The 13,807-nt window shown below is 37.5% G+C and overlaps 1 protein-coding gene across 1 annotated transcript in view; it reads left to right on the top strand.

The window, feature by feature from the left end:
• CDH23 (cadherin related 23) overlaps window positions 1-13,807 on the top strand; it is a 2,508,764-nt gene that overhangs the window by 1,088,862 nt on the left and 1,406,095 nt on the right. Inside the window, exon 17 of the mRNA XM_044056944.1 lies at window positions 2,976-3,203. Within this exon, the coding sequence (XP_043912879.1) occupies window positions 2,976-3,203 (228 nt within the window). The remainder of the gene's footprint in view (window positions 1-2,975; window positions 3,204-13,807) is intronic.

Genomic DNA, 13,807 nt, shown 5'->3' with positions numbered 1-13,807 from the left:
CCAATGAAGCCAAACCCCACTAGCTGTGGACAAGCCTCTTTGGGCCTGAAACACCTGATGTTCTTAAGGGTGATTTGCATATATCCCATGTGCCTCTAATACAAGAGGTTTCAGGAATCACACAGTGGAAATGCTAGCTTGGCTGGAATTTTCTTTTAGTTTTTTCAAATTTACATGCTGTCAAGCTTTGCTACAGTGATCAGCTGTTTCACTGACTTTGTTACATTAAGGAAAGACATACAAGAGGAAAATTCCATTCCAAAGAGATGTGAGGGGAGTCCCCCCACCCATCCTTCACCTAAAATCAATGAGTTTTTCAGCTGGAGAGATTTCAACAAAATGGTCCCTCAGCAGGACATGAACTATGCTATAACTGTAAGAATGTATTTGTATATATTGCAGGATATCTCACTGATGGGCTATTAAAAAAAACTGATGAAAGTGCAGTCGTGTCAACTACACGTACTCGATAAGTATACAAAGTTATCAAGAGTATGTCATTGTGGTGTAGCTGAATGTGGCGAGTATGTTTCACTGCTTTATGGGATTGAGTTCTTTCCAATGTGATATGCAAGTTACTATATAGGAAAGAACTTTAAGATTGAAATGGACCTTGTACAACAGCTTTTAGATGCAAACATTGGAGCTCAAATTATAAGTGATAGTTCATGTATTGATTTCCATGAGTGGCGAGGAGATTGGTAAGGATTTTTCTTTCTTCCATGTTTAGATTAAATGGTCAACTGATTTGGGGACATAGGAGTAAGTGCTTGGCACAACCAGTTTTTAAGTATGAAGAACTGGAGTGGGACTACTTGATATGTGTAATGGTCAACTTTGTTTTTAATAGGTTTAGAAATGTTTGGTTGTAATTTTCCAGTAGTTGATGGAGGTGGGGAAAGGAGTGCTTGGTGTGAGCATGGATTTATGCGGATGACGGTAAGTGTTAGTTGTAATGAGTGACTTAGTGTTTTCTGTAGGTTGGGATTTGTGAGAGTATTTGAGAGTATGATGTTTGTTGTTGCTATTCTTTTTTGAGGAAGGGACCGAGTGTGTTTATATAGGACTGTTTGGTATAGACTGAGTGTAAGATGTGTGAGATCTCTGGCTGCTACATTACATTAGGTAGTGGCTCACTGATTGATAAACTTATTCCTGTTTGCTACTGTTTGTGTCTGTCTGTCTGCCTCTGCCTTCCAAACAATCTGTGAGGCAGGGGTGCCTCTCACAGGGATGTAGGGGGCTAGAGCTTGATGTTAGATATATGTGGTGTGTGTATTTTGAATTCTGTGTATCTGTTAGGTAGAAGTGAATGTACATCTCCATGCATGTCAGTATGTTTTCAAGAGGGTGCTTTTTTTAGCAGACTAGTTGATCACTGATTTCAGTATATTTATAATTATTCAGTGAGCAGGTTATCTGTTAATCTTCTATCAATATTTAAGAACATACTCAACCATTTGTCGTGGTCAAATAGACCATTAGATTGTGTTACTTGGCTACCTAAGGTTAATCAAGTATTACATATACATACCTGCAGTATATTTGTTGGGCTTTATCTCCGTCATCTATTAGGAAAGAACATTTGCGAAGGAATTAAAGCTAGTTTTGGATAAACAGTGCAAGTTGTATTATGATGCCTTGGTTACTTCTACATACGAGAAGATTAATACTTTGATAATATGTCTTGGTCTCGTTCATGAAATCTGTTTGAAATGTACAAAAGCGGTCATATACGGACAAATCTGACTGCATTTTGTGTACTACACTGATAATTCTTCATAGTATTTGGCATGAGAATTTTCACTTTTAAGTAAAGCTTCATATGCTGATTCATAGGCAACTTTAGTCCATTATTTAATGGGCAATGCATTGGAATTCTAAGTATCTTTTTATACTACTATCTGTTAGTTTCTGTTTTTCACTGTTAGTTTCTGTTTTTCATTTTTGCTTACCTGAAGTTCTTGTTCTTTGATTAACTGTGTATGTTAGAACACTGTATATGATCCATCCACAACTCCTTTATTACATTTTTTTTTGCACATCTAGAGTCAGTGTTCACACATCTGTGTGGCTAGTCCTGCCATAGGCTGTGTATGGTGTTTGTGATGTTACATGCAGGGCATATGCATGACTCTTACAGAAGATTCACAAGTGCACTTATCCAGTAACAAAATGCTGATTAATAAAGAATTTAATCATTTTACTTTTATGGTATGGTTTGTATATACATTTCATGCAGTATAGAATCTCCAATATCCTAGGATCATAATGACTACACATATAGCCCTTTATTTTAAATGACATGATTGCACTACAATTTGGGCAGCATTTAGTAGTGGCAGTACAATGTTTCTGTCTCTATCCAGCCATCTAAGCTTTATGAAGCACAGCCGACTCTTATAGTGACCCCATGAATAGAAACTGTCATCTATGCTCTTTAATAGGCAAAAGTAAGGGAGAACAAAAGTGAATTTCAAGACCTTTCTTCCATATCGCTCTCTCTGTCTCTCTCACACCCACACCCACACACATTCTAGAACTTCACAATCTACCTACAGCATGCTTTTGGAATGTGTGAGGAAACCAAATTGACACAGAAAACTTAAATGAATACAGAGAAGAATGCAGACCCCACATAGGTGGCACCCTAACCAAGAACTGAATCTTTTGAGGTGAGATCTGAGTGCTGCCCATTGCAAACTTTGCCATCCCTCTTCTTTATAGTCATACCACAAAATCATATATTTTTTTTTAAATACCAAAAAAAGCATAACTTTAGAAAGAACACACATAAAATGTCCTTTTAAGTAAACTGGAAGTAAGTTACTGTATTATAATTGTTTAAATAATGTTTACTCTCTATAATGATTTTATTTATTTTTACAGAATGTTGGTGAAGGGACAGCTGTGACACAAGTATATGCAACTGACTGAGACATTGGCTCGATTAACGATTTTATTTATTTTCACAGAATGTTGGTGGAGGAACAGCTGTGACACGAGTATATGCAACTGACCGAGACATTGGCTCGAATAGCTTGCTGTCCTATTACATTGTACAAGGAAATGAGGATCTTACCTTCCGAATGGACAGAGTCACTGGAGAAATAGTCACTCGTCCATCTCCTCCTGACCGAGAGAGGCAGCAGTTTTATCAGCTCAGCATTACTGTAGAGGATGAGGGCACACCTTCTCTGTCAGTAAGTTCTACGCTGTATGATTCACCAGTTCATTGCCATTAGATTTAAATAAGATAATCAGATGGCGGTAAATATAAATAGCGCTATCTTAACAGCATCTACCAAGCCTGAACAAAACATACTTTCAGGTTAAGTTTATTTTTGTCTGTTGTTGCTTGCTGCCTTTGACTTTGCTGATCATATTTTAATAAAATTCCTGCAGCTGTTTGAATTTTTCTCTTGAATGTATTTGGCAGGCAGCATTGGAACGTGTCTTAGGAGTTTATGTGAGATCTGCAGCCACACATATAGTCGTTTAGTAGATTTTTATTGAAGTGTATCACTACTTATTTCATAGATGTTGGTACTAATTTGGGAAAGTGCCCATGTAATTCCTTTACATATCAAAGGTCGTAGTGACAGTGCTGAAACTTTTAGATGTGTTAGTTTGACTACCATAATTGGAAAGGTATTTGAGAAGTTATTATCGAAAAGTTTTAAATTATAGATTTAAAACTGCTGCTACTCTGGAATAAACATCCAATCCATGTGAAGCAGAGCACCTCACTGACCCTATTCAAACGCAACCTGGAAAAGTGGATGGGTGACCACAGTTTCACCTGGGGAGTAGTGCTCATGTCCCTCATGGACAGGGGTAGTCGGTGTTTATCACAGACTCGCTGTGTGAATTACATCCCTCTAACCAAGGACCATTGAGGCAACTCGAGATTAACATGGCTAGGCTTGTAAGGTCTCTAGGGCCGCTAGCCTAGTAACCCCCTATGAACCCAATCAAAATATAATGATGGACTTCTACATGGTTTCTCAAAAGGAAGATGTAATATTAATTCTGTAATTTATTTTTACTCAGAGAGGATAACGGGTATTTTTGCTAATGTTCCAGCTAATGTTGTATTCTTTGATTTGGCTAAAGCATTTGACTTGGTCATTCCCACTTTGCTCTACTGATTTTACTGAATTGGGGCTTTAACACTATTTTAGTTAAATGGATTGCAAACTGGTTAAGAAAGTGAACTTGTAAAATGAAACTTAGTGGATCCATTGCTAAAGAATATAATGTAATGAGAATAGCTCCACGAGGATTGATTTTAGGAAACTTTGTATTTCAAATTCTCAGAACCACACTAATTATAAATAGAAAATGTTTGACAGAAAAATTTGTACATGATGCATAAATAACGGGTTTAATGACTAACATTATGAAACTAGCTATAATACAAAAACACATGATCTAATTTCAGCAAGTTGTATTTTAACTGCAAGAAATGTTATGTGATACATTTTGGTAAAAAATATTGAATACCTTTTATGGACTCAAAGATGACATATTTGCATGGGAGTGCGGTGAGGATCTTAGTGTGTTAATCAACAACAATCTTGACTTTAAGTTGTGTAAACATAACTGTCAGGAAATGCACAGGGTCTACAAAAAGTATATTATGAACAACAGTGTCTCACAGGACTTCAGTTTTGTTGTCTCATTATACGAGTTTGATACAAGCTTTTGTTCATACAGTGAGAATGACATCCCATACCAAGAGGGCAAATAAGGTATAACAAACCTATTAAACATATTAAAGGAAGGAATTTGAATCAAGACTCTGGGTTCTTAAACTCACTGCACTGTTGTCTTTTAAGAGGTGATCTAATTAGGTTACCAAGGAAGTGACTATGGCATATCCTTTATAACTCATGACACACTCACAAGGAATAGCAACATTTGGGTTGACATCAGTCTAATTATTAAATCTAAGGGCAGGGATTTTTTTCCAATATAGAGCTCGAAAGAGATAGATTGGGGTACCTCTAAAGAGCAATAAACAGAAAACTTAAAAAATATTTAATAGCAGTACTTGATGGGGTCTATATCACAAAATTGAATGTTGTGAACGCCAAATACCGGAAGGCCGAACTTGGTAGTTTGAAAGTTGAGAATGTCGAAGCCATGGAAACCCGAATTCTTTCCCAGGGAAAGAATTCAGTTGGCTGTTTCTGCAGCTTTGGCATTTTCGGACCGGGTCAAGGTAAGTCTACGAATGGGTAGTGACAGACTTTAGGGTTAGGGCGCGGGTCAGGTAAGTGTGCGATAGTGACGGACTTTAGCGTTAGGGTGCAGGTCAGGTAAGTGTCCGGTAGTGACGGACTTTAGGGTTAGGGTGCGGGTCAGGTAAGTGTGCGGTAGTGACGGACTTTAGGGTTAGGGCTGGGTTAAGGATAGTGCATAGATAGTGGTGTATGTTAGGTTTAGAAAGTGTTTCGTGTGATTGTGTTATGTGTGTGTTTTTCGGAACAGCAAATTTTTTTCCTGGGAAAAAATCGCTGTTTTGAAGTGTCGATGTTATCCGAATTCGATCTTCCAAATTCAAACTTATGGTGTTCGATATTTTGGAAGTTCAGTTTCGTGATATAGACCCGTATTGATGCATCTCTTGAAAAAAGTCTAGGAATATACATTGAACACTGAACTTTGAACACTGAACTAACTTCTTCAGGTAAACTCAATTACTCAGTATAAGCATGAGATGATATTGCAGCTAATATTATTTTGACATGGCGAACAGCTTTTCAGCTGCACCCCCATTAATGCTCATCATCAAGTTTCCCCCATTTGGGCTTGGTCCAGTCATTCTCCCACACTAGAGAATTACCTAGTACAGTTTCATGGGAAGAACTGTCTCAAAGGCTGTCGTTCAGGCAGCCATGATGGCTGCTTGTGTCCTTTCCTAACATGCTAGCACTAAGTACAGTTTTGAATGGCCTAACACCACTCCTTGTATATGGAAGCATGTGACACTTGTCACCATGGAGACCACTATACTTCACCTTACAGAAGGTTATGTTTCCATGTCTTTCCTCAATGAAAGCTACTGCCAGTCAGCAGCTCGGAGTGTCACATGCTCACACCCTGACTTCATCTACACAATCTGCCCCCTCCTGTAGGGGAACTCCAGCTTTATGGGGCTGTATGTACTCCCTGCCTGTCTCCTTTGCTGGCCATTTCATCCTGTCCTGCAAACTCAGTCAAGTACCAAAGCTGCTAATCGAACTGGTGATGTCTTGGCTATAGTTAAGGCTTTATCCCCCTAGGCAACTGGAGCTAGCTTCAGATTCCAGGGGTTTGAAAAATATATTACAAAATATTATATTTACAGTGTGATACATACATAACATGTTTAGTTAAAATGAGCAGTCTTAGCATACAGAGGTGTCCAGGTGTTTCTCTACTAAACAGTGTGATACAGAATAATATGGTAATAAAAAAAACAAGCCAAGCATACCTAACAAAACAATACCATGTATCCAGTGTGATTCGTTAATGATAATGTCACATATTAATGCAGAGTATGTACATAACAGCAGACATTTGGTTTGGGATGCATTAGTACAGGAAAGGTTGATTGCGCAGTTAGCACCAGAAGAAAGTTATTTGAAGGTGCGTTTTGGAACTTTTGAAAAAAGGTAGTCTGTAACTGAAAATGTTTTCACATAACTATATGATGTTTTTTTTAAATATTTTCCTGTAGTTCACTCAGCCATTGAGATACCTTTTTTTTTTTTTTTATATAACACCTTTATTGAATTATCACTTTTGACATACTGTAGGCACATTTACATTTATATAAAAGTAATAAAACTGTATTAAGTTAAAATTAACAAACATTATGCTTCACTGGTTCACATATATTGATATATCATGTAACCTAAGCAACATTATATAAATTATTCAATTCCTGACCCTTTTTTTAATAAGAAACATCTTTATTAAACCATTACTTATGGCATAGGCAATCATACATTTATATAAATGAAAACAAACCACAGCGATACAATCCTAGTTGCAAGCATTTTACCTCACAAACTATACAGACATGCTCCCATTTGCAAGCATTATAAATCACTTGTCTAGCCAATCGTTTTCAAACATTGCTAGCTAGTTTAAGTACAAAAGAAAACCAACTCCAGACAAAAAATGAGAATAAAAACCAAGCAGGAGGCAGAGAAAAAGCACAAAAATATTGACTCCGAAAGTCTTTCCGCATGATTCCTAAGAATTTATTCATTAGCGCTTCCATTCACTGGTATGAAGAAGTTCATGTATACGTATATTTCGCTTGCGCCATGTTATCTAGTTGTAAGGTAGATTATCCAGGCATTGGTCAACATTTACATCCATTGACATCCAAAATGGACACCAGATTATGTCAAAAATTTGATGACACTACTATGCATGCGTTGAGAAATAACCTTACCATGTGTAAAACTTAAAAAAAAATTGTGCAGGTTGCCATCTGCATTAGAAGTTAAACTTCTGTAAAGAAGTGCAGAAATATACTTAGTTATTTATGAGTCCTGACAAATGCCACAGCTGTTACTTAGCATTGTGTAAAAGTATGCATCTCCCTTACTTCTGAGAGCCTCCCTTTGCTATGTTTTGAGAAGCAGTGATGTATACAGACAGAGTTAATGTTCACATTTATTGCACTGGTGGAATACAATGTATATGGAGGGATCTGTTTTGTATAAGCATGCTTTGTCTGAACAGGAAGTATGAAGCAGTGGATGGTACTATAGACTGACTGCAATCACAATGATTTAACAGCGAATCCAAACTAATGAGAGGGGCAGGTTGAAGACATGAAATAACATCATGGGCAGTCTGCAAAATCAAGAAATGTTTAATTTACATTTTTCAGTTGCTGATGGTAGAGCAGTACACTTCTGAAATGAATGCATATACCCACATTTACAGTCACCACTGAAGCATTTCTTGTTGCTATTTAACTTTACCCAGCTGCAGGTCACTAATTTAAAAAGCAGCTGGCGCACGTTAAATAGGAACAGCAAACACTTCAGCTGTGAATGTAAATGTGGTTATATGCATTCTTTTAAGAAGTGCACTGCTTTCTGATGAGGAGACCTTTTCTTTATTTTACACTCTGTGATTTACCAGGGCATGATGTATTTTGTGAGGGGCAGGGTGAAAATATGAGGCAAAACTGATGACGTACTACAAAACAGAACTGTGTATAAAGCAGAGGACATTTATTGAGCACAGAGGGTACTGAAACAGATTCATCACACAGAGGCATATAGACAGCTTTAACTTTTACAGAATTTAGATTTCCTAAAAAACCCTTAGGTTGATTGCTGACTGTCTGACTTTCATCTAGTTGCTTCACAAAAAAAAAAAAAAAAAAAATTTAGATTTCCTAAAAAACCCTTAGGTTGATTGCTGACTGTCTAGTTGCTTCACAAAAAAAAGATAAAAAAAATAGAGAACCGAAAGGAAAAGATGCGGAGTGAACATTGGCAATATTATGGCATGGAGATCTAAATGTCATTAAACCAGCTACAACTCCCAAGGTAATATTCCTATCATGAATCGGAAATGGAAAAGTAACTAAAATCTCAGTGTATGCGGTATACAAGTGTGTGTTTGTTGCAGGCATACCGCCTTCAGTGAGTAGTTCTGTGTAGAACAGCGCCATCGTCTGGTGGAGTGTCACTTCAGTTTCACTTTTCATTCCACTCCAAACTCACACTACCATACCTAAAGAAGTTTTACTTCAAAAATTAAAAACATAGTCTTTTGAGGGGGGCTAGGCACACCTGCACCCCACACCCTATACTAATTATATATATTAACTACAATATGGCATAAAATTGGAGAAAAGGAAAATTCCCAAACCCAAGAATTGTACAATGTTGAACAGCTTTCAACTACGTTTAGTCAAGCAAAAGTAGTCATCTAAACAGATGTCAAGCATACTGTCGACCAAAGCCTTTACACCTCTGTGATGAAATAAAAAAAATGTTATCAGTTGCCTCCATTATGACTGTACAGTAGTTTCCTACAGATAACTTAGGACAGCTGTATAATGCTTTAAAATACTTGAAAGACAGAATAGTAAAGTGATATAACACTGATACAATATTCCTTCCCACATTGTTTGCAAGCAGTGAGTGGATGAATCTGGAAGCTTTGAAGTATAGTTAATGCAAATTTAAATAAATTTAATTTAGCAACCAGTTATCTTGCACTGTTTTTTGATGACTTTGCAGTCAGTTCCAAATCAAAAAGAACTTAATTAAACAAGCATTCAGGTGGTGGCATTTTACAGTCCTAGGAAAATATTTCTGAAATTAGTCTTCAGTGGACAGCAAGGACATCAAGAAGAAATCTTCGAAGCTCTAGGAATACGAACTCAAAACACATTGACTTTAGGTCCAAACCAAAAACGACCGTCGATACTCCACCCACGGCTGCCTGCCCACAAAGATTCCAAAGGAAATCTGAAGAAGGGCTTGGTCCTGAAAGCACTCATTCCTGTGTTTGTAATTGTGTTTTAAATAAAAATTTTAAATCTGTTCAGCGTGGTGGCCAGTACCTGCTTTTTTCTTCTTTACTTTTAGGTTCTGTGCTACTAGCGTTGTCAGATATTCATATAAGGTATTAGGTTGCTAAGTCTGCCGAGTATCTCATATTGGATGATGATGTCTCTTACCTAATGGAGAGACGGGATGATATTTTACCTGAATGCATTAGGGTATTCAGTGTCATCTAAACATCTTAGTCAATTTGCTGTGTGGTGTTTGCCAGAGTGTGAGACAAATATCCTAGAACATTTCATTTTTGATGAAACTGCAGTTATAGTTTGAGCAGCTCTTAGATGTATGTTTCACTCCAATACAAAACTTTGCATTTTCAGTGTTGAAAAGATGCACATAAGGTTTAGAAATTTACAAGACAGGGGTCCAAGGAAGTAAATAGTATGGGAAGAAATAGCCAGGGAATTGCCTAGGCTTGTATAGGCCCTACGGCTGATAGCCTAATACCAACCTATGAACCTATATATGAGGATAAGCTTTTTTTCAGTCAGGTTTATGTTATGTACATTACAAAAATAAGGGTTGTCTTAATCTGAATCAAATAAGATCTTGAAAACATGTTTCCAGTTGTCTAGCCCTCATCACTATAGCTAAGTAAAGGTTTGTCAGCACTGAGATAGACTGCATGAGTCTTTCCCTAGATGTGTATAAAGAAAACAGTGATGTAGTAACAGAATTATGTCTGTGATCCCGAAAGGATTACCATGAAAGTCCAAACATGAGCAACCAACCCCTTTGCAACATAAGTTGATAATGATTTGGCACAATGATTAAGGTCACCTTATAGACACAACCAGGTACAGGGTTTGATTCTGACCTCAGGTTCTTGTCTGGATTTAAAATAGTCTTTAAGGGCAGTTAGCCTATTATTTACTTGTGAACCTCTCAAACTGCAGACTTTTAAAATAGGTACAATGGCCCCTAGAAGAGTAAAGTACATCCAGCCAAACATCTGGACATCTAATTAGCATAAACTTTGAATATCATATAGCACATAACTCCTCCACTAAGGATGTAGGATACTATCAGAAACAGACATTTAAAAAAGCATAAAAATATATTATACAAGATCAGCACAAATCCAGTTCCAAAACTTTCTGGCACACCATCAAAAACAAGCTTACACCCTGGAAGACAGTCCTCTCTGCAACCCTCCTGTGATAGTACCTCCTCTGATACAGCATCTTAATTTAACTCGTATTTCATTGATGGCATTGCGTCCATCACTAATAAGTTCCTTCTATCCCCTGCTACTTTCTCTCATCCTCCTATTACCTGTCTCCACATTTTCTCTTGAACCAGTTCCCACTTCCTTTATCAAATCCCTTTTGTGCAAGCTCAAGCCGTGTTCCACCTCTGCAGATAATCATCCTAATGAATTCCTAAAATGGCGTTTGACTCAGTTGCTTATCCAGTCTCCAAAATCATTAACAGAACTATCAAGGAAGCTTATGTCCCCTTCCTGTGGAAAAAGACCTTTATCCTTCCTCTCCACAAAGGTGGCAACTCCACAGAATTTTCTAACAATAGACCAGTTACTATTCTTTCTCCATCAAAACTTCTACAGAAATGTATCCACAAACCATTTCTCCAAGACCTACTCGGCAATATTCTTCTCTCATCCACCCATGACGGATTCAGACCTGCACAGTGTACAATCACTGCTCTACTATCCTTTACTGACACTGTCAGTAAAGCTTGTGACACATGTAATTTTGTCTCATCTTTGTTAAGTTAGATCTGTCTGTCTGAAACCTCTGACACACACTCGCACCCCAGACTCTTACCACACCTATCTTTTCTTGCCCTAACAGAATCATCCTTACAATGGTTCACCAGTTATCTCTCTAACAGATGTCAGTCAAAGGGAATTCTAATTTCTCACCTTACTTACAAGTTAGTAGTGGTGTACCCCAAAGCTCAATACTGGGTCCACTCCTCTTCGACATTTTTATTAACCACCTTAATACTGCCACCAACAAGCAACCCTTATTCAATACGCTGACTACTTTAATCTGCTCTGCCAGCAGTCATACCCATCTACAGAGCTTAACTGAAGATGCATTGAGGTTTGGCTTGCCAGCAGCCATCTACTAAATCCAAAAAAAAACTTCTACTGTTTTTACCAAAACAATTATCTCCAGATGCCTCTAACTTTGCTATTATTTCTCTGAATAATATGTAGTCAATGTTGTTTCACACACTAAACTGTTAGATGTAGCTGTTGACAATAATCTTAAGTTTGACCTGCATATCAGTAACAATATAAAAAAAAAATCAAAAAATGGGCATATAATGTATAGGGCCAAAAAATTCATCTCTAACTCAAGAGTAACCCTTGCCACCACGTATCTCTTACCCTCACTTCTATATGCTTCCCCTTTTCTAACCAATCTTCACTCTTCCCTCAGAGTAAAACTTAGTCAAGGCTATAGTGAAACAGCTACATTTCCCACAGGGTAGGCCCACTTCTCTTACCACTGCTCTGCTCTCAAGTCCCTAATTTGGCTCGAACTACCCCACATTCTGACTTTTACTCAACTAACACTATCACACAAAATATTATACAGCAACTCATTTTCACAAACTACCTCATCGCTACTTCAACATTATGTTCCATCACGTGACCTATATTCTTTTCACACATATCTGCTATGAATTTATATACCTCAAAGATCTAATAGTGTTAGTCTGCTCTCTCACTGTGTTGCCAAATCATGGAATAGCATCCTAGAATCAGTGAGACTTGCACCCCACTACTGTTCCTTCAAGTCTGGGCTGAAAGAACATCTAACCAATTGTTGGATCTGCCCAAGCTTCACACCATCTTAGTACACATTACTGCTCCCTTTTCCCCAGACTCATTGCACTTTCTCCTGATCTACCCTACCTACCCCCCTTGCTTAACCTACATGCTAGCCTCTCATTTCAGTAACTCCTTAACCCTCAAAAGCTGTTTCACTCAATTCTTCACTACCCTTTATTTTTCTCAGAAACTATGATGGCAGTGTGTTCCAAGTCATTACTTATTTTGTCATGTAGTTCATGCATTATGTAACATACATCTTAGGAGGAATTCTCATATATCTTGTACACAGTGTGTCTAAACTTTGTTGCTTCCTTTTGTTGTATACACAAATTGTATTGCTGTGTTATCTTAGTCATCCCTTTTTCATGTGCACAGTGTCCTAATCATATTGCTTCCTTTTTTATTGCATTCATAAATTGTACCTCTGTGAGATTGTCAGTCTTTGTAACCAATAATGATTTGTCATTTGTTTAATATGTACTTTGGAGCTTTTCTCCCTGGGCCTCCACTGAAAATGGGCTCATACCCAGTCACTTTCCTAGTAAGCAAATGCCAAATAAATAAAAAAAATTAAATAAAAATACATTTATTTATTTTCAGAAAAGGGGAGATGTACGATGTGTCACATCTTTCTTTAAATTATTTCTGCCATTATAATTCTGGTCATGTAGTGTGTGTTTCTGTGTACTAAACAGCTGCAAAAATCATAGGTAATGAAGGGGATTCAGGAAACTGTGAGAAAGAGTAAATCAAGATGGAAAATAGGAATATAATTACAAAAATATGTACATCATATGCAGGGGTAATTACAAAAATATGTACATCATATGCAGGGGTAATTACAAAAATATATACATCATATGCAGGGGTAACTACAAAAATATATACATCATATGCAGGGGTAATCTGGCGTAAAAATAGGAGTGTTCTGTCAGAACAGGGACAGTAACTCTTTCCAATTCAGACACAGGCCCACCACAGTGATTTTCCATGGTAGTTTGAATCACTGCCCTGGACAGTCCTGCTGAACCCCCCCCCCCAGTCTACGATAATGAGGCATTCTGAGGGAGTCGCTAATAAAACAAATAACCACTGACAGGATGTGGGTTAATCTTGTGATACCCACATCCAGTCTTGGGTTGCTGTTGTACAATGACATTATTTAAGAAATAAATTGTTTGCATAACAGCACTGTAGTGTTGTTCTGCATTTGCTGACGTACTGTATGTGTATAGGAGTTGCACCCCCATGCTTGCACAGTACATTAGGACAATTTTGTAAGATAAACAACAGAGAAAAGAGAATCTCCTAAACTGCTGCTGTTTTTCTACAGAGTGCAAGAAACCTAGACCAAGACCAACATAATGCGGGAGACAAAAATCCAAAAATAAATTTTAAATAATGC

The sequence above is a fragment of the Protopterus annectens genome, chromosome 14.part0 (assembly GCF_019279795.1).
Source record: "Protopterus annectens isolate FY-2018-M chromosome 14.part0, PAN1.0, whole genome shotgun sequence".
NCBI lineage: Eukaryota > Metazoa > Chordata > Ceratodontiformes > Protopteridae > Protopterus > Protopterus annectens.
Note: the sequence above shows the minus strand (reverse complement) of the source record. Positions and strands in the feature narration are given on the sequence as shown.